The sequence below is a fragment of the Amyelois transitella genome, chromosome 18 (assembly GCF_032362555.1).
Source record: "Amyelois transitella isolate CPQ chromosome 18, ilAmyTran1.1, whole genome shotgun sequence".
NCBI lineage: Eukaryota > Metazoa > Arthropoda > Insecta > Lepidoptera > Pyralidae > Amyelois > Amyelois transitella.
The window spans coordinates 5276763-5299874 of record NC_083521.1 but is presented as its reverse complement, the minus strand read 5'-3'; the positions used below and the strand labels follow the sequence as shown (position 1 = coordinate 5299874).

Below are 23112 nucleotides of genomic sequence, written 5' to 3'. Positions count from 1 at the left end.
CCTCCGTCGCCAAAGTTGTTTCGGCATCTAACGAAGTGTACCCATCATTACACTTGTACTTTATTTTTTGATGATTGAATAAGGTTTCAGTTTTGATTTATATTGCAATACCGCCAATGTTACTTATAAATTTTTTAAACTATGCAGCATGCTCTGGCTCTGAGTTGATACGGCCTGCCTCTCTGACCGCCTCGACCATCGAAAGTAACGCTATCTGAATGGTCTGTACAGCTAACGACTTTCTTGTCAATAGCGTTTTCGTGAGTCCATATGTATATTTGAATCTGCCTGGAGGCAACTGTAAAAAAGCAATTCAAAGAAAGCGAGAAAAAAAAGCGAGAAATCAATGGTGTCTAACGCACCATATATGACGTTCAGTTCGTTAGCTTCGTTAGCTAAAACAATGAAAATTCAATTAAAAGAAAAACTATTAAATAAACTTCAGAGTTCACAAGCTATATTTAAGAGCAAGTTGCTGGTTATTATTTTATTATTGAATACAACATAAGAAGAGTCACTTGTGAGATCAATTACTGGAGGTTTGTTGGAGGGTGACATAGAGCTACTTTCAATGAGCTCGTCGAAGAGGCAGGACACCTTTGACTGACACGACTGGGCATCTTGCTCATATCTACTAATCAGCTCATATGCCTTGTCCAGCTCTTTTTCTGAATCAGTAATACGTCTGAATGTGTACTCATACGAATGGACCGCACTGGCGGAAATAATCACTAAATTAAGTTGGTTGAGCTGCCCGGTTAAGTCATCACAGTTATTTAGACTCTCAGCAATATGTTGTTCGAGCCTTAGGTTCTTATTTGCATCGATTCATATATTTTCGTTCATTGTCTGTTACTGTAACGTTATCAATCGATTAAATAAGGGAAGCACAACATTCGCACGTGCTCATCGCATGCCTTGCTCACTATCGTTTCAGCTGAGCTCTGTAACGATACAAGTTTTTGGGGTTAGTGTTGTGAAATTTACACATTTTAAGTGGAAAAAGAAAATTTTGTTGTCGCTTGACTCACTTTACCTTGATTGAAATTATTGTTTCTATATTAAATAAAAAGTGTTGTTCTTCATACTAACCAAGGGATTTTCCAACTGGCCGACCACGCTTCCTCTCTGGTTGATTATTTTGCGATAAAATAATAGTTTAAAATACTTTCACAAAATTAGTGATGATAATTATTAAAAAATCGATAAGATAGATAGAATAAGTTCAAATACAAATAGTAGTTGTACATTTCAATTTAGTATGTACTATGTATAATGACATATCATAAATTAATTTACATTTGGATTTAACACTAATGTCAATTAATTTGTACGTGTTTTCTTTCGTGTTCCTTTTTGTAACAGAGGAGTTATCATCCAAAGTGGCACAGTAGTCAATCTCACTTATTAAATATATATAAGAGTCACCAGGTATACTTGTGTTATATACTTATAACACAATTATATTTGAGTTGGTTATAAATTAAGCTACTTGCCTTAAAAACAATTTTTTACAATTTCGATTTTTATTAAAACAATGAACAATGATACACTGCCGCTCAAATGTTTGAGACCACTAAAAAAAATAAGAAAATAAATAAAACACAATATATTTAAAACTTTATGAAAAACAATTTTTATTTCCATATTACATACAACACTTAAAATTAAAAAATTACGTTAAGTCTTAATGAATATAATGTTCTAAAGAAAACACACACAAGAGAGTTTAAACACATTTTTCATCAAAATATCCTCCTTTGCATTTACCAATCTTGGCATGCGAGCAATTAATTTATTCATAGTTTCTTCCGAGTAATTTCTCCAACTTTCTTCTAATGCATTCCACATGGCTTGCTGTGAAGAAGGACATTTTTCCCGAACGTTTCGGTCAAGCTCTTCCCACAAAAGCTCTATAGGGTAATGATCAGGGCTTTGGGGTGGCCATGTCATGTTTTCCAACACTTTTTCCGACTGTTTTATGTCTAAATAGCCTCTTCATAATTTTGAACTGTGTTTTGGATCATTGTCTTGTTGGAAAATAAATCCTTTGCCGATTAATTTTAGTCCCGGAGGGAATAGCATTTTTCTCCAAAATTATTTTATACTGCTCTTTTTTTCATAATGTCTTTAATTTGGACCAGATTTCAGTACCATAACCTGAGAAACAACCCCAGACCATAACAGATCCACCACCATGCTTGACAGTCGGGACTACACACTGTGGCATCATCTTTTCTTCTGCGGAACGTCGAACGAAAACTCTTCTTTTTGAACCGAATAGGAATGATTAAGGAAATTTCCCTCTTTTAGCTACCGACACAGACTATTCACTGTTGTGGAATGGCGTTGTCTATTAATATAACCGAAAGCTGTTCCAAGCTTAACTGTCGTGTGCGCGACGTTTGAACTAATATTATTTACCCAAGCCGGAGAGGTAAGTATGTAACAGTGGGATTAACGCAGATTGTGTTTTATATAACACGTGGATTATGTTCTTTCCTGCATTTTGATGTACTTATGGAGTCTAGCTAGCTCAGCATACTAAACGAGCAGCATAAATATATTAAAGTATATATATATATATTCGTGTTAGTGCCTACTGCCATCAACTCTGCTTTCACAAGCGTAGTGAGACCTTAGCACAATTGTTATTTTCTATTTCAAAGGACTAACTGAGTACAAAAGTATATTTAAATATGTATTAAGAAGTAAACATACAACTATTGTACAAAAGGCGGTTTATATAAGGATTGCACTTTAGTAATGCTGAAGATTAGTTTAAAATTTACGCCAGATTGTGTTTTATATAACACGTGTATGTGTATACTCTTGCCTGCATTTTGATGTACTATTCTGTTTGCAACTTTCGATAAGTGGTCAGCTCAGCAAAGCGTTATACTCTGACGTTCCCCCTTTTATAATAATTAATTCATTGCCCATGTATTAGTGAATGTGAGTGACACGTGTCTCATGCAAGGACAGCAGTTATTATGATTTATCAAAACAGATTGAAATAGTAATGTTTTGACCGCCATTTTCTTGCGCAAGAGCTTTTCCTTTGGAGTTGTTAATGCTAATCCTAGAAATTAAGGTGGTGGAAGGTTGGTACTAATACCGCATTCTTAAATAATTTAAAATCATATATTTTGTCTATTGCAAGGTCCTCCTCGTACTCGTCTTTATCTAGGTTCGCTCTGAAACAAGAAATAAATAAGCGTTCATCAAAAAATAAAATACAGTCAATCGCACTGACTCATGACATCCACAAGGTTTGTATGATCAGATCAGACTTAAATGTTCTGTACTCGAGATTTTGTGAAACTTTATGCATCTAGTTATTACGGGGTAGCTCCAGCCTTAAAGATGTAATCTAGATTTAAAAAATGTACCTTGTTACTAGTTCATCTACTATTATTTTTATTTTTTTTGGTTGTTTTTTTTTATAATGAATACTAAAATTATAATTTATGAATTTACATATTAAAAAAAATTATATTACAAATATGTAATTAAACTATATTAACAATAAAACTACCCAATAAAAATAAAGTAAAATACCTAAACTACAAACTAAAAATAAAATATTATTTTAATTTAAACCCCTTGGTCATAGTCATTCATGAGTCGTAGCATCGTCGTAGCAGTGCTAAGACATCATGTTACTGTTGTAACAGTGATATAATAGTATGTTTTTATCATTAGATGTATTAAAGGCTGATCAAATTGCAAACTGTAACTAAATATTTGTAAAAAAGTTAATTTAAGCAAGTGCAATACAAAATGAAATAAAATATGTTGACACACTTTTTGTTTTTATTTCCTTTTTTTTATTATTTTCCATTATAAACCCGTAGTTTTGGGGTTTATTCCTTTCAATTCTTTTTATCTGTAGGTAAAGATCGAAGATGTCACATGCCTATCCAAGAGATATCTATTTATTCTACGTTTAGCAAAAAGTCCGTTAATTCCCGTTCCCGCGGGAATTACGCTAAATTTTCTCTTAGTGTGTGTGATCTGACAGTCGCTCACGCACATTGTTATATGTATGAATTAATGGATTATTGAGCCATACAGTTGAACGTGGCCTTGTTCCGTTATTTTCAAAACTGTCTTCCTCGCGAGGGTAGGTACCTGATTAATATATTAGTATAAGTGCAATGATGATAATGACAGAGGAACAAAGCCTTATCGATTTGTATTGCATGCTTGCATGCAACATACTGCTACAATATTGCGGTATAATAACCATTTCTGTTTTAGCCGCTCGATCAAATAGTAACATCTAAGCCTAAGCTATTATTCAAAAAGTAGAAATCAATAATGAACCATATTTTTAGTCTGATAATTTTCACAATTGTTTTAATTCTAGTGGTAAGCATTTTACTATTCGTGATGCAAATATAACGTTGTTGTTATTGCCAGTTAGCTTTTTCGTCGTAGCGTTCAATCTGCGTTAAAATAAAAAGGTCACAGTTCTTTTAAAACGTGAAAAATAACTAATCATAGCTTTATTGATATGTGTATTTTTATAATAGGTATATCGTAGATATAATAAGATTTAAGTGCTGTAAAGTCAATAAGTGATAAGTGGTATTCAATTTTGAAAATAAATCTATTCTATTCTACTTTAATCTAGATACGTTTTGAAATTCTATTTTTTTTTTCTAAATATAATTAGCACGCCGATTCTGGTGTTTCCCGATTTCGCATACTTGCTCCAGAATTTATTTGTCCAAAAGATAAAGATGCAGTCATCGAGAAACCTGACAATACTGTGATCACGTAAGTAACACAAATTTTAAACATATGTTTAAATGATAAAGTCACAAATAAAAGTTCTGCGATAAAATGTTTTGATATAAATAAATACAAAAGCTAGACTTAATTTACCACTTACGGTCTTAAGTTTCAAAAAGATTCGCAAGACACGTTTAGCTGGAAGGGAGAAAATGTCCTATTGCTGCACCACACATTACTAGTGCAAACATTTTCACAATACATATTTTTATAAACATATAGTTTAACTCGACCATCATGATTCGTCATCAGGAGTTACTGTCCTCAAAATATAAAAAAAAGTTTCATTCAAATCCACCTAGAAGTAAAGTTTTTTTTTAATTTTTTAGTTCTTATTCCATTACTGTTTCTTCATTGCAATTTTTTTTATAATTTTATATATTCAATGTACAGAAATTTATCATTTAAGGTTTTGTGTAAAATGTTTTTTCGACAGTGCTACAAACACAAACAAATATAACAATAACAAATCCTTAAAACTAACATAGGTATGCGGTAGCAATCGAAATGATAATTATACATATTTGATACGTGGCTCTAAAATTGGAACTACGCTTATTTTATTTAATGTGTATTTGCTCTTAGATTACAAAGCAGCATCGGTCAGGACCTGCAATACCTGTGGACTGTAAGGTGGAAACCGCTTAAAGCGCCGACACAGCGCTTCACCTTGATGCTATGGAAAACGGTCCGAGCGCTTCAAGCGCAACTGAATGCGCCTCAAGCGGAGCCCTCGGTCTATGTCATCGAGAACAGTGAGGTTAGAGTTTCTTAATTTTATACTGATTGCTTAAAATACATTCACATGTAGCAAATAGTTCTCTAAAACATCACTTGATAGTGGTAGCACCTAGTAGATTAACTCTCGTTTTATTTATGTTAAAACAATATTTATAAAACTAGAAAAATGGTTACTATTTCTACAAAGTTTATAATTAATATATACTAAGCTGTTTTGCAAAGAAAATACACATTCAAATAAACTAACTAGCGGTGCCCGCGACTTCGTTCCAATGAAATAGTTATTTTGGGCATCATTGTAGCCAAAGATAAATAATTTTCCCCGTTTTTTTCACATATTCCATTATTTATTTGCTTCTTATAGTTGCAGCGTGATGTTATTTAGCCTAAAGCCTTCCTCGATAAATGGTCTATTCAACGCAAAAATAATTTTTCAATACGAACCAGTAGTTCCTGAGATTAGCGCGTTAAACAAACAAACTCTTCAGCTTTATAATATTAGTATAGAATAGACTTGATATATTGTAGTGAAATGTTAAATTTTATAAAATATATTTACGGCGCCATCTGTGACCTACGGAAATAAACATTTATTTCAGCTACTAAGCGGTGTTGACTACACCTTCTACGTGTCTGAGGTAGGAACTGATGCTGATCCCAAATCATTTCACATCGATAACACTCAAGGGGACCAAAAACTGCTAATAGAAGGGAGAAACGATATGATGTCCATCATCTTAGTGGGTGGCCAGGAAACGTATGTGGACGTGGAGTTTGACCTGGAAGCGCAAGTTACGGCTTGTTTTCCAACTCAAGACTACTATGTGAGTGTTAGAGTTACCAATGTACAAGAAATATTTTTAGTATGTACAGTCGCCTGCGGAGGAACTGACCTCATAGTTTCTTGGTTTTTCTAAAGACGACTTTTACACCTGTGTGTAATGTGTTTAATTTTTCAATATTTGTTTACACAAAGAGGTGAGATTACTGAGGTGGTATTCTGTTCTTTATTTGCCACTGTTATGATAACGCTTTAAGTTTATTATTTAACATATATATATTACAGTTTATATGGTCAATAACAAGCGAGAACGGCGACACTGTTGGTGTTTCCCAAACAGACGGGGCGCGGCTTCAAATCCCTCGGGATACTCTGAAAGCTGGTTCCACTTACAATGTCAACTGCCAACTAATCCAGAATACTGATGGGCACCATATTACGCAGGTGAAAACAAGTTTTTATTATAAATTTTTCAAAATATCGCTACTACATATAAATGCGAAAGTAAGTTTATATTTGTTGTCTGTTCACGCGTTATCTACTCAACCAATCTTTTAAAAATTTTCATATTATACTCTGTAAAATATAGCTTGATACCTGCAACATTAGCGAGTACGTTTTAAAGACAGCTATAAGAAATTTTCTCTTGAAAATGTTCAAGTTATTAATTATTAATAAAACATTTGTATACAAAAATACAAGCTGTTTTCAATAATGAACACGTTCCAATTGAGATACGACTAAAAACCGTAATGTCAATGATTTTTAATTTGTAGTTTTTTATTATTTGTAGTTTAATTGTAGTAACAATTATAAAGAGTTTTGAGAAGTCGTAGGGCACTCTCATCCCGGTAAAGACCTAGCGGTTTGGGTTATGCGTTGATAGGCCAGTCAATTAGTCGGTGTCCCTTTTTCGACAAGAATCTGTAGGTCCAAAGCGAGCAGCCTCGTGGACCAATTTTAATTTCATTTGGCACATAGGTTGCAAGACCTTCAACCCCGTGCGAATATCTTTGCGAATATTTGATAAAAACTTAAACATTCATGAGATTTTCTTGTCTTCTGGATAAAATTAGGTCAATTAATATATCTAGACTAATATTTATATTAAATTTATATTGAAATTAAGTTAATTAATATCAAGCATAAAGTTCGCCAATTGTGCTATACATTTTTATTTTGTGCAATGAAGTTTTAACAAATAAATAAATATAAAACTGTTTTATATCTAGAATAGAATAACAATGTATAGGATATTATGTTTTCAGACAGGAGTAGCATTCAAAGTGACGCCGCGAGGCATAGAAGCTTACTTTAACTTTGATTATCTCGTAGTGAGCACGAACCAAGCATTTAGTATGGATGCTTCTATTGTTAACCATGACAACTTTGAAGATATAATGGTAGGTTTTTTATAAATTATTCCATAGGTATATTATATAAGCATACATAGAATTTTTTTAATCAACTTTGAATTATGAAAATACTTATTAAAATTTAAAATTTTTGCTTATTGGTTATTTACTTTACATTAAATACAATATGTATCCATTTTTTATAGTTAGAGTGGACGTGTTTACATGAAAATGAGAGCTGCGCTCATCTCGGAAATATCACTGGAAACACAATTCTATTTCTAGAAGGCTTACCGGAACTCGGCGAGTATGTATTTTACAATCCGCTCCGGACGCTTAAAAACTTAAATAATTAAATATAAATAGGTATCACAAAATTCACAAAGATTGATGTAACTCCAAAGTAAGTTCGAGACTTATGTTATGGGATCAACGATATTTTTTTGGACCTATCATTGTTGCTGCCTGAAGGGTTTTGCAACGTCACCTGGCTTTTAAGTGGCGGGGCCTGAAGGGCCTCCTGCCGCCGCAATGGCTGCTCAAAGGGTTCCCAAAGTGGGACGAACCTCGGCTTTGACGCCACCGAGTGGGTTTGAACCGAGTGTTCAAACGCCATAAGGGCCTGACTAAGTGGCGGATCCACCATTGACGCCGCGGGGCGATACCTAGTGAACTTCTTTTTCTTAAGAAGTTCCTGGGTCTTTTGTACCTTGGGTTGACTGCGGGGACATAGTTGGCAGCTTGTAATACCAGTGGATTCGGGTGTGAGGGAGCTCGTTCAAAGAACCGTAGGGACGTTTCCTCGAAGTAGCGGATAATCGATGGAATTTCCAAGACCCTGTGGAGATCACTCATTCGGGTGTGCCGGAGGGCCCGGTGGCCTTACGGAGACATCTGTTTTGTATGCGTAGGAGCAATACAAAGAGGACGGGGCGGATGCATAACTTGTACAATGTCAGTTTATTTCTAAACGACATTTTGGGCAGTGTAGTTTCAAACCGTAAATGCGGTTTTCCAGATTAAAGTGGTGTCCGGGACCAGCCACCTTTGCTAACCACAGCCACAGCCACAAAGCATTTGCGGCTTTCGTCATTTCTGGAACGACGAGTACGATATTGAAAGGCTGTTTAATGCCTTTGTTTGCTCGGTACATTCTATGGACTTCGAGCACCAGTAGATTTTTGGATTTAAGATTCTGGAGGATGAAGTCCTCCGAAATCTCGTAAGGGATATAGCGGATGACGCGAAAGTGGCGTCTATCGACGAGTGCATACGTGTGGTATGCCACGTGTTGCTCTCTCAGAAATTTATGCAGAGGTCGGGATCTTAATACGGCCCGTGGTATCGTGGCATCTTAATGCTGAGAAGAGACACTCCGTGGGCGCAGTTGCGCTCAAAGTTTCCCGATTTATCCCCGAGGGTGTCTGATCGCTTTGACTTCGGAATTCAGTCACCACAGGGCGAGTGAATGGTGATTCACTATTATAACTCGAATGGGCAGAATTTCCTGCAAGTCCTCCAGAGGTAGGGAACGGTCAGAACGTCCTCACACCTCAAGAGCACAAACCGGAATGGGTGTCTTTCGTGGGAACAACGATAGTATATTTCATAATAAATTCTAAAATAAACATTTAAGAAATCCAGAAAATGTTCTTTTTCCATCATGACCTGACCGGGGATCGAACCCAGGACTTTTTGGGTCAATGGCGAATCCTACCACCTGATTCTGCATAATCTCGATAAAAATTTTTTTCATCTTGTTTTTAGCTCGTTTGAAATATTTTTGTTGCAGTTATTATATAACTTTAATGGTTAGTGTGGTAGATACCTCAATATCAACAAATTCGACAATAACCGCCGTGGACTCTGATTTACCAGTTATCCAGGTAAACCGTTATTATATAATTTTCGGTTGACTTGTGTAATAACTTATAACTCGTGGTTTTTAGCACTTAAGAATAGGACTATTCCATCAGTTTCGCATGAACATTCATGCGAAAAAGACTACTAAGAAAAAGCCGTATATTCATCTGATGTAGGCTCCTGTGCTGGTTTGGTAGTGAAGAAAAAGCTTAGTGTGTGTTTCTTCACTTCCTATTTTGATTGTAAAAGTAAATCAAAGACTCGGGATTCTTATTTAGACATCTATTCCTATGTGAATCTAAATATTTTCAATATTCCATCATAAGGCCGTACAGCTGAACGTGGCCTTCCAGTCTTCTTGAGATTTTTGGCTTTGTGTACCACGTAAGAGATGAAAGACGTGATTACATGCATGTACCTGACATATCAACGTGTATGTCTTCCTCAGGGGAAACGTAAATATGATGATGATTTTAATAAGTTTTTTTTTCAGATTCAGTCAGTTAAGCGCCTTTTAAATGAAGGCACTATGGTCAGTTTAACTGCTAATGTAACCAACGTACCTCCTACTTGCATCTTGACTTGGTATTTTGCTTCTAAAGAATACCTTTACAATTACGTCTTGGTCAATGATACTTGTGAAGAATGTCAGGTAAGTATAATATTTACTTTACAAACTTAAAAATGTATGAAATTTAGTACATGAATAGGTATATAATTTCGACATACAAATAAAACCTTTCGGGGCATGGCAAAGGCATAAAGGGACTTTAAAATTTTTGAACGTGGTTTTTTAATATTTTTAACATTTTTTAATATATATTTGTATTCAACCTATTATAGTACGGAGAAGCACTAACAGAATCAATGACGATTCAGTCATTGGAGGAGAATTTTCTTAATGAGCTGATAGATTACACCAACGAAACTCAATGGCGGTCAGTCACCGCGGATCTACAGACGACGGTCGCAGGCCGCGCGCGTTTCATTGCCCAGTGTGGATGCTCCCTAACGTTCAATTGTGATAGAAAAGGTGTAGTGTACGCAGATGTCAATTTTATGGTGAATACGAGTCCTAAAACTAGGGAACTGATGGTAAGATGTTGATATCTTTTATTTGGATTTATGCAGTATTGTAGACCATTTAAATATAATACAATACAATTTACAAACCACAATTGAGCATTTTCTAAAACTACCTAGAGAATATTAATCTCTCCTTATACCTACATATGTCTCTCTCTCATATTTGCGCATTCTCAGTTGCACTCTCCACCTTGTTTGAGGTCTGGGGTCCAATATTCTTGTATCTAACATTAAGTAATCTAATAAGGTTAAAAAACAACCTTTTCTCGCTTTCAATAAAAAAGGCATAGTGAAAGAAAAAAAGTAAAATAAATAATTCTTGTACTTCATCAATAATACAGGACGATTAGATAAAATTTAGTCCCGAAATAATACATACATACAATCAAGTCTAAGATCCTACAATAAACTTCTTCTATGTGTTCCTTTACACTCTTCCCATTCCTACTCTAAATCTTTCTCCGTAAAGGCTGCAAAGCTTTGGAATTCTCTCCCCTTGGACACTAAAAAAGCACAGACCCTCAACATATTTAAAAATAAAGTATTTAAGTTCCTGTCCAGTTGAGCACCTAGATTGAACGTCAGGCAATTTATCTTAGTTTATGTATGTTTATTTATTAATAAGTTTATACATACATATATATTTATTGGATAGGTATATGTCTATTATATGTATTTCTGTTAGTACATTATTATATTGTTGCTAAAAACACAGTGACTTGCCGCTTTTTACTGAATTATCTAGTTCCTTTATTGTTTTGCCGGTTGACTGGAAGAGATCCCTTTATGGGATAAGTCCGCCATTGCTAGTGATTTGTTTATTTTATAACTTTGTACTTTTTTCTTGTTACTGTGTAAATTTCTATGCAATAAAGATATTACAAACAAACAAACAAACACGCCTTTTCCGCAGATTGGTAGACAGATACTACACTATTATTTTCATCTTTTGGAATAATTAATACAATTTTTTCTTTATTTTAGATAACACCAGAGACGGGAACAGCACTGGAAACAGTGTTCAGAATAAGTACTCCTCCAGCCAGTGATCCCGATGGGATCCTTCGCTATAACTTCTACTGCAGGGTTGGAGTAGAAGACTCTTTGCTGCTGGCCTCCTATGTGGAACATCGAGCTGTCGAAACACTTCTTCCATATATAGGTCAAATTCTCTTTCTTCTATACTATAATTTTACTTCTTGTGTTAAAAGTTTATGCATGTATGGTGTAAAAATTACAAGTCTATAATCACGCCTCATTACTGGGGGTGCAGGCAAAGACTATTATTTCCACTTCCCGCAATCCCTGCAGACTTCTTTCGTTTCATCCACATTCATTCTGTGGTAAACGTGGTATCAAATTAACATTTTAAATCGACGCTCTTTGATGAAATTTAATGACGAGGCGGCTGTCAATTATCTACACCTTTCTAAAGTACATTGACATAAGAAGCATTTTATTCGTTCTTGATACATTTCTGTATTATTGACGGGAATTTTAATAAGCATATCGACAACGGTAAACTGAGATGATTTTGATTTTATACTTATTTATTAATTTAGTCCATCAAGACTTTGGTTTCACTTTATAATAGAACCACTCCATATCTTTCCAAAAAGCGACTAAGGGATAGGGTTTGGATTTCTCTTGTAAGCGATGGGGTAGCAACATGTCACAATTTGATTCTTAATTACATCATAAAGCCATACAGCTGAACGTGACCTTTAGTCTTTTCAAGGCTGTTGGCTCTTTCTACCCCGCAAGGGATATAGACGTGACTATATGTTTGTATGCACGTATCAAGACAAATACTTGAACTTGGGATTCTTCTTTTAGGCGATGGGTAATCAACCCAGTGACAACTATATAAATCTCAATTCCTCCAATAAGCTAATCCAGTTCAATGTTACTACATTACATTTCGGTTATTTTTTAGTCTTCTTTAAAACTGTTGCCTCTATGCTTGTGATAATTAACTTCCCTTTTCTTTGCTAAAACTATTTGGAAGTAAGAATACGTCGATGATAATAAAATACTAATCTTACAGACGGTGGTACAGAAATATGGATAGAAGTTTGTGATGTCCTCGGAGCCTGCGCCCCCACTGACATGAAGATAGTAGACCTGGCTTCAGGCGAGGGTCGCACGCTGTCCACTTTGATTGGCGACGCTGCTGCTCATGTCAGAAGATGTGAATTGCTCCTGTTGACCAGAGTTGTTCAGTCTGCTGTTGTTACATATGAGGTAGATTATTAAAGACAGTGTTTGATGTGCCGTGAGGTTCCCGGCAGTTTAGAATAGGACCACTCCATTTTATTTCCATGGAAGTCGAAAAAGGCGATTAGGAAAATAGACACATGCAGCTTTTATCATGATCCGAAATAGTTTCTCCTGCAAATTGTGGAGATCAGACGGGAGTGTCATGTAAAAACCTGGCTCACCATATGAGGGACGTAATACTGTGTGCCATTACCATATAATAGTTTCCCAAATGTTTTTAAAAACAATTAAAAACAATGTTTATAACTTTCAGAATACCTGTCAACTTGATCTATTGTCAGAGTTCAGCACAGCTCTGTTGCAATCTCTGCAAACTATTGACAAGGACAAATGCTTGGACAGGAACTACGAGAATTTTGTTACCTTAATGACTTGGCTTCAAACACACGACGTGGACACAAGCAGTATCGTTTATTAAACAAAAATTAAAAATAAAGATTATATTATAAAATTGTGGAAAATATAATCGTTTTTCGTTACTACTAAGCTTTAGGAGGTTTACGGGCAAATTAAATTATTTAAGTATAACAATGTCAAAATATAAACATATTTTATTAGAGAAGCTTAGCCAAAAAGTAAATCTCTGTAACGCAGTGGTGACATACTTTCTTTGATAAGGTTCTCGTATTCGGTAATCGTAATATTGTTGATCGAATAGTTTTACTAAAATAAAAATGTTTAAGTTATATTTTAGAAATAAGAAATAAACATTGGAATAAAAAAAATTGATCACTTAAATATTTTTATTTGTTTTCTTATTTTTTTAGTGTGTTGTGCTAGCGCAACATAAATATACATACACCTTAAGTACCTTTTTTGTAGTAGGTAGAATATACATTTTCATACCCTTGCGGATTCGTAAAAACAATAGGTTCAAGAAAAAAAAAAATTGCGCCAAGCAGGAGAGGAGACCACTCCATCTCTTGGATGTCGTAAAAGGTGACTAAGGGATAGAGCTAGTGAACTTTGGATTCTTTATTTAGGCAATGGGCTAGCTACCTGTCTCTATTTGGATCTCAATTATATCATTGAGCTGAACGTGACCTTTCAATATTTTCGTGATTGTATGTATGTATGTAAATAATAGCATTTCTTTTTCTTTATCCGATTTTTACAGGCATGGCATTGTAATACTCAAGAGTGCTCTGTACAAAATGCCGAATTTAAAACAAGAATAAACAAAAGCTTCATGTGAGTGCTTGTTAGTACAGCATCCGCTAGTTCCACACGGCGCACTACATACAGCGTAACGACAATGCAATCCTAACTATATGAATGGTACGGTTGATAAGATGTCGCGTTTTGTTTTTCAATGTAATACGCAGCTAAACAATCACTTTCACTACTCAGTTGCTGTACACACTTTTCTTCCACACTAATGAATCTCTATCTATCCTTTTTATTTATATTCTAACTATAACTCCATTAATAACTTTAACATACTGTACTGGTCCTATTCTAAATTGCCAGGATCTTTCCTATTGTTGGCTTAAAAAATAAAGAATAAATAAATATAGTTTAATGTTTGCATTTCAGTCTTTACGAGACTATTAGCTCTGTCTAACACATAGAAGATAGAAATTTCATGATAACTAAATGTCAGTTGCATTCTGTTGTCTATTCCTTGCGGTTTAGAGAAGTGAAGAATGTATGTAGTATATAAATCGCGCTCAGTTTTTAAATTGGGCTATTCCAGGTGGATATCGATATCGTTCCTAGGCGCCCTGTTAACGAACCGTTCAGCTGAAGGAAAAAGAAATATACACTGAACAGAAAATATACTTGTACGTTCAATCTTCATATCGTTCTAGATAAAATAAACGTGAACTGTTTTTCAAATGTGTTATAGGCTTGGTCCAACATATTAAAACTGGTATACAATAATTGTATATATAATTATTATATACTTACTATATTTATAAATAGATAAAGTTTGTAACTTTGATTGTTTGTAAGAGCTAATCTTCGGACATAGTGCACCGAACATGAAATTTTTTATCGATCGGTGAGTGCCGACCGCTTGTATGAAGAGAGTTATGAATGTGGACGAAGCGAAAGAAGTATGCAGAGATCGTGGCAAGTGGAAAGAGGTAGTCTCTGCCTACCCCTCCGGGAAAGAGGCGTGATTTTATGTATGTATGTATGTATGTATCGGTGAGTGTTGCCACTATGCCAAGAGTATAACAACCTGCTATGGACAAAGCCAAGTCGTGCAATCCTATTCTTCCCTATACTATGAAACGAGCAATATTTGTTTATAAAATAATATAACTAAATAACTCGCGTACTTGAAAACGACCCTAACGATTTAGTTGAAATTTGAAGTAGGTATAGGTGCATGCATGCATATGCGTAAAAACTCGATAAACTTACTTCGAGGCTAAATCAATCTGTCTGTCTTTCCCAATCCAGTGGCCATAAATGCACCTTGGGCTCCTCTTCAGAGAGGTGGTGACGCAAACGAGACTGTCGTAAGCGCAAAGAGTATGAGGACTTAGTGCTTACCTAGATTGGTTTTTAATTAAGCTTATTCTTTTTCAGGCATTGTTCAACGACTTGTTAAAAGTTTTCACCTAGTGCAACAACAGCACTCCCAAGGAGGGATGACGTCAGTTGGCTTGTTTTAATGAAAACAAGCATTAGGAAAATTAAAGAGTGACTGATGTAGCAAAAGGTAGAAGGAGAGTCATCCGATTTATGAGTTAAGTGGACGACTGCCCTATCTTAAGCGGGAAATAAGGCTATGCTCCACCGATCCGAATCGATTACCTTTCGCAGTAAGACAGTATACCGGAAACCGGACAAGGTATTCATAATCCCAAGTTGTTCCTGTTGGACCGGATAGCAACCGGGAGAGAGACCTCAATAGTATCTACAGAGGATGTATGGTCTTACAATATAAGGGCATCTCACAATTTTTTGACGTCTGCACTCCAATCTGATCCCAGTCCTTCACCGCCTTAAAACTAGTAAGCACAAATATGTGTACCAGGCCATATGGCCTTTATTTTTAAACTTATAGGATGGTATACCACATCCGCTATGTTTATAATTGTATTTTCATTTGCTTACTTTCTGAGACGTAGAGGCTGAGTTTGTAGGCCGTATTTTAAGTAAAATTGTGTTAATGCTAGTTTTTAAGTTTTTATTTATATGCCTCACTAAACATCAATTATTACAATTCACAATAATAACTTAGATATAATTAAACATTACATTTTCTAAAAAGGATTAGTTACTTATTATTCTCATTAAATCTTAATTATTTTTATTCATACATTATTTTATTTAATTTTCTGTTATTATTTATTGTTTTTTATTGTCACCATCTAATCTAATATAAATTAAAAAATACATGTATGTATGTATGTATTTTTTAATACATAAAATTACGCCTGTTTCCCGGAGGGGTAGGCAGGCCTCTTTCCACTTGCCATTAAAAAATAACTTAAGAAAATCATGTTTAATGAAAAGAAGTTCATTGAATTATAACCCTGCACTGGTTGATTTCTCTATTTAACTTATAAAAACATAGGGAAATAAAAAAATGGTAGAAAATCAAGAGGTTTATGAGGGTAATAGGATCAGACTGGAAACACATGTTATTAAATTACAAGGTGATTATTCAAAACTCTTCAATAAATATGATGAACAAAGAAAGCAAAATACCGAGCATTTGTAGGCTGTAGAAAAGATGATATATGACAGTAGATTAAATCAGGAGACACTTTAATTGTTATCAATGCACCTGTGGGCAATTCAACAAGCCAGTATATAATATAGAATTATTTTCAGATGGTTTTGGTAGCAATATGGGTAATATTTTTGTGATACCCTTAATCAATCTTTTATAAACTACTGCATGCCAAATGCATCATAAAAAAACAAAATAACAAATCCAGCATATTACTATTAATTGGTGATAGTTTTAAGTGATAGATTTATTGTATAGAATCTTTAAATAAATTAAAAGTAATCAAAATATTTTTGTGTGTTCTTCCATGTATGTTGCCAGTCTCCAAAACATAACAAAACATTCACCAACTCAATATTTGATGCATTCATTGATAAATTTTTGTTTTATGACACAAATAATTTCATAGGTGATTGTTTTAAGACAAATGTTATTACTTAGGACTATTAGATTGCTAACTTGCCCGTGATGCTTATTTTTATTTGTTGTATATATGTATATTATTATATTCTATTATATTTACTATTCATAAAATATGACGACACATTTAAAAAAAGCAATTGCTACCTTGGTAGCTTTTATAATGGACGAGTTTACCTACATGTTGTTTTTTTTATGACGACAAAATCCTCAGAACCTTTATATTTTTGTAAATTTGCAAACCTAGTAGATTTATACGAGTAATTATGTAAGTCGTGTTGATGTTGCTGTATTTCGAATGTAAGTTATTCTTGTACCTACAATAATATTTAGTGTAGTGTGTATTTAAATGTCCTTTCATTGTACCTTTTTTTATTTCACGCAATTCGTATTTTTGTCTGTTAGTTTTCTCTGTATGATGTCAAAAATCATTACACTGATACTTCTTTTTGTTTTTTTTTTTATTTTCTCTATATATTTCATCTAATTAGTTAGCTAATTTTTCTTGTCATTATTACTTAATTTTTTAAATAAGTCGGTCCCCGGAATAAATTAATGTCTTTTCGAGAGTGCTGGATCTGTTTATCCTGTAAGGGATAACGACGTTATTATAATGCATGTATGTATATTTTTCTGACAATAAGATAAGCAAATTCAAACGCCGTCATTAGCGCGGCTTTTGGGCAATTAGCGTCAGTTAATTGCTTTAAAACCTAATAATCGCAGGTGTGCACTTAGCTAGGATTGCAGCTTTTATTGGCGATTAGGCTTGTTTGTTGCCGCAGACACAAAGTAACGAAATAATGGAATAGGTTCGTGAAATAAAATTAGATGGATAAAAACTAAAAGATATTTTTCGTTGCACTGATAGGCACCACGATCCTAGAATACTAAATTAACAGTGTCACGATCGTAATCGTAAAGGAGCATTTTTGCATAAGTAATCTTTAGTCTGTGTGACATCTCCACATCACACAATAAAATACAACCTGCGAATCCTCCTCTTCGGAGCCGCGGTACCTCATGTATATGGATGGATGATGATGGATAAAACGCTTGGATGAGAAAGAGAATTTAAAACTCTGAATGTTTACTCCAAATAAAAAATCCTGACAGAATATTTGACAATACTCAACAATATAGAATAAAATTATTTATATTGTAAAATGGAATACACTGTCCAGATTTTAGGTTGTATTAGCCAGATTAGGTATGTTTGTGCCGCCTCAGGTGATATCATTTAGCCGCTATGCTCGTAATACCTGGGATTGGACCGTGATTATTCCCATAATGTGACCAGATACAGCCGTGGAGAGTGCGACAATTGCATGCAAATAAATAATACTTTACTAGCTTCGGTGACAATTTCTACACATAAGGTAGCATCATATAAATAAGTCATTTATTTTTGTTTGGTAGGTACAGTTAAATATAAATAAGCCTATGTCAATAACTAAATGCTGATATTTATACTTATGTACATAAAATAATGACTTCATCCCCTACAGGGTAGAGAGAGTTAACTGAACGTGGCCTAGCTGTAGTGATAGAATTATGACACACTAGAGGCCGCCCGCGACTTCGTCCGCATGGAAACCCTATCAATCCCGCGGGAACTCTGGGATAAAAAGTAGCCTATGTGTTATTCTGGGTCTTCAGCTACCTACATACCAAATTTCATGGTAATCGGTTCAGTAGTTTTTGCGTGAAAGAGTAACAAACATCCATACATCCATACAAACTTTCGCCTTTATAATAGTAGTAGGATATACCACACTTGTATATTATCTAAGTATCTATTTATTTCAATTTTATTGTACAAAATACAGGTGTATAACACAATGGGCAGACTTAAATAATGCGGTACAAATAAACCTTTAATATTTACAAAATCAAATCTAGAAAGCATTGATAGATTCAATAGAACTTTATTTAACAAAATAAACTGAAAGCGAAAAAACCGCGAAGAAAAATATTTGAAGGCACAAAGTAAATTGGGCGGCGGATTGATGCTGCTACGTGACTCGCCTTTATGCCGTCTAATGAACACATTCACTTGAAAGCCGTTTGCAGAACAAACTTTTATGATCCAGCAAAGTAAACGGTCTAAATAATTCAATATGCTATGTAGATGTATAACGAATATGAAAGCACTAGACAAATGGCTTTGCGAAATATCATCAAAAGAAGCCTAAATCGACTGCTTGCACGACAAATACCTAAATGATTCTTACTCATGTGCATTATATTTACGTATGTTTATCTAAATTCTTATTTATGTATATGTATATAAATAAAATATTTGCGTATTTTTATTATCTCTTAAATTGACACTGGATTTATTTATCTGTTTGCTATTTTTTAAAGGTTGACTGGTAGAGAAGCATAAAATTATAAATAGGTGGACTATTGTACGTTTATGAGGCTCAATTAAGTTTGAAATAAATAAATAAAAGCGAATTGATGAAGCGAAAGGAGTGTGAAAGATCGAAGATACTTAAGTGAAAAAATTAGTTTGCTTACCCTTCCGGCAAAGAGGTTTTTATAGGTATAAGCAAGAATTTAAAAAAATTCAAGTTTTGTAAGGAATTTTTAATTTAATTTGAAAATAGGATTAAATACCAAACGTCGTGGGTTGTACAAAACAATTGTATGTACAAGATTACGTAAATTTTATAAAAGTTATTAAATGGATTATTATTACGTTATTAAATTATATAAAAGTTTGCGCTCAGGTGAAGTTAAATCATTCATTAATCAATTCCAACTATAAAGACTTGTCTTGAAGCGTAATTTGTAACTTAGCATAACTAGTGATTTAAGGTTCATAATTCTAAAGTTTATCAAAAGGAATCGACGCGCAGTCTGACGCATGTCCCTAGAACCAACTTGACGTACAGACTGGTCCAGGCATGCGCACCGAGCGCCTCCGGACATAACCGAACAGTCCCGAGTACGCCATTCGCTCGGACTCAACGCGTGCCCGGCCGCAATAACTAATATTGACCATTTCCTGAGTCAATCTCAAGAATAAAACACTCCCTGCCGAATAAACTGCCCCAAATTTGAAATAACAAGTGACAATAAAGTGTTCGTGTTAAAATTTATAAAAATAATTCCTTCAAACCTTGCTATTGTGCAACAGCAATGCGTGTAACAAGCACAGGATCGCTAGAGGCCGCTGATGGATTACGTTAATTAGCGTTACAACTCAAAGTAAGGTTATAATCAATCCTACTGTAAACTGCGTTCAATATTACATAAAAATAGACGTGTTGTTGACAAAAACAAAAAAAATTCAAAGCATAAATACAACCATATATTAAAAATGCCATCGAATATACAAGAAAACATTGCTCTATTGAATATGATGTCTTCAGATAATTTGGAAGATGATTTAAAGAGTGTCCAGCTGCATTTTCCTTCAGACAGACGATTGCAGAGCGACGGCGCATGCGTGGAGGAGAGGGTGAGGACTTCCCGCGGGGACATCTTGGTGGCGGTCCGGGGGGACCGCAGCAAGCGCGCCATTCTTACCTACCATGACCTTGGCCTGAATTATGCCGCCAACTTCCAAGCATTCTTTAATTTTGTTGACATGAGAGCTATACAGGACAAATTTTGTATCTACCACGTGAATGCTCCTGGACAAGAAGAAGGCGCGCCAGCGTTACCAGAAGATTTCAGTTATCCTAGTATGGATGGCTTAGCTTCCCAAATTGATTTCATTTTGGGCCACTTCGGGATACGTTCGTTCATAGGACTCGGCGTAGGAGCCGGTGCTAATATTCTCGCGCGGTATGCTATTGCAAATCCCCAAAAGGTTGACGCTTTGGCCTTGATCAACTGTACCTCTACGCAGGCAGGGTGGACTGAATGGCTTTATCAAAAAATTAATACAAGGCAGCTGCGATCGAATGGGATGACTCAAGGAGCATTGGACTATTTGATGTGGCATCACTTTGGGCGCAGCACTGAAGAGCGCAACCATGACTTGGCTCATGTGTACAAAGAATGTTTTTCTCACGTGAATCCAACGAATCTGTCAATGTTTATCGATTCTTTTCTGCGCCGCAGCGATTTGGGGATCGCCCGCGAAGGCAACACTATTAAAGTTCCAGTTTTGAACGTGACAGGTGCGCTGTCACTTCACGTTGATGATACTGTTACATTCAATGGTCGTTTGGACCCTACGAAGACGTCATGGTTGAGCCTCTCGGACTGTGGCATGGTGCTGGAAGAGCAGCCCAATAAGATAGCGGAGGCGTTCAGGCTGTTCTTGCAGGGCGAGGGGTACTGCAGGTAGTTCTGTTGCGAACGACAACGAATGCAGCGCTGCTATTCATAGAATGCACTGATGCTTACACGCGAGCTTTACAACACTGTTGTAGTCACATTGATGGTGTAGAGACAAACCGTTGTTCCTTCTGTTCAGATGTTTATGGAAATAAAATTTATTTTATGGCTTAAGTGATTTTTTATTACCTCATATTTAGATTTGTACGAGTATAGTACAATTTACTTTTTTTTTTAATCTTTTAAAAACAGGCGACTGCAAATTATGAAAAAAATTATAACAGGTTACAAGTTTACTTAAAGTTAAACAGGGCTGAGATGTTGTTCGAAAATTAACTATAATTGATAAAATATAAGTAATGTCAAAATTATTAGACTTTCAATAGGTATATAATATTATAAAGAGGAACGATTTGTTTGTCATAAACTACAGGACCGATTTTGTTGATATTAGCACACCGACGGACGAAACCTTCAAGAAACACATAGGCTACCTCTTTCTGAAAAAGTAGCATATTTACGGGAGGTTGCCGTAGGGTGAAACTTCGTCCAGAAATATATATAATGGTAATAATTACAATGGACGCATAATCACGAAAACGCAGGCACAGAATTAAATTTTTAATAGTTTACTTCAACATTAAATTTAAACTGATTGTTGTTACAATAGCATTGGGTATTACATTTTAATAGCTGGAAAGCTTTTGTTAGTTGTTATTAAAAATGGGTTTGCTATAAAATACAAATTAATCTTATTAGGTAATATTGTTAATAACTGTTACATTGATTATTATATTTAATTTATAAAACGCTATTTAACTGTCATTATTATTTTATTTTCTTATGCATTTGAGCAGTGACTATATTAGAATATAACCACTTTTTATGTATCTTGTCGTAAGAGGCTTATAGTAAATAAGTAATAATACGAGCTAATAAAAGTCTGTCGTTCTCTTGTTTTTGGGTAATAGAGTTTAAACGAAAGTCGCTTTATTTGGAAAATCGTAAATTCATGAAGGATTTGAAACAACAAAACTCTAGTATGCAAATACCTATACGTCTATATGTACCTATATCATTTGCTACGGCAATAAAAATTAAAGGGTAGGGTTCCATTATCAAAAACTCTCCATAAAAAGTAGGTATGTGTCACGTCCATAATGACCGGGGTCTCCAAACAGAATCCCATTTCCATATTCATTAAATCAAATTTAAAGCTGCAATAATCCAAATTGAATTTTGCGGGTGTAAAATTATAAACCCAATTTCCATTAGCACCCATACAACCGCGTTTCTTAATAATAATCTTATTATATCATTTTATTGAAGATAGTCTGTGACAGTGTGGAAAAGGTATCCGATTCGAAGGTGTATCTGTTTGAAGGTAGCACTCAAGTTGAATATACATTTTCTTAGTTATATAAAAACAATGTTTTAATTCTATAAGTCATGCTCTTTCGACAAGAGGAAACATAATAGTAAGAGGATCAGCATTGCGATCTCGCAAAACTAATGAGAATCCTGAGACTAACCATGAGAATTACCCAATTCTCTTTCATAATTTCAGCATTCAAGTTGAGAAGAGAAAAGTTCCCCTGTTAATCGCAATAGAATCACAAAAGTAAGATAAGGGTTCTGATTAGATGACTATTTTCATACTTGAAATACCGACCACTTCGTTCGATAAGAAGAACAACCTTAGCTTGCTCATGAATCATGATTGAGTTTCATTATTTTTTTTATTATTATTTATTTTTATTATTGGTTCAGAAATAATAATGGTTTAGGACTTAGGG

At 34.7% G+C, this 23112-nt stretch overlaps 2 protein-coding genes across 2 annotated transcripts; both read left to right on the top strand.

The window, feature by feature from the left end:
* Nucleotides 1-3073: 3073 nt before the first annotated feature.
* Nucleotides 3074-13324, top strand: LOC132902811 (uncharacterized). The gene is made up of 14 exons (XM_060949233.1): nt 3074-3104; nt 4725-4785; nt 5386-5560; nt 6141-6365; nt 6608-6766; nt 7591-7725; nt 7884-7984; nt 8696-8824; nt 9470-9563; nt 10034-10192; nt 10384-10635; nt 11611-11788; nt 12674-12870; nt 13160-13324. Exons 1-14 carry the CDS (start codon nt 3074-3076, stop codon nt 13322-13324), a joined length of 2061 nt encoding a protein of 686 aa, XP_060805216.1.
* A 6658-nt stretch (nt 13325-19982) lies between these two features.
* LOC106129202 (protein NDRG3-like) lies at nt 19983-21468 on the top strand. The gene has a single exon (XM_060949176.1). The coding sequence runs from the start codon at nt 20349-20351 to the stop codon at nt 21324-21326; it is 978 nt and encodes a 325-aa protein (XP_060805159.1). The 5' UTR covers nt 19983-20348; the 3' UTR covers nt 21327-21468.
* Nucleotides 21469-23112: the final 1644 nt, after the last annotated feature.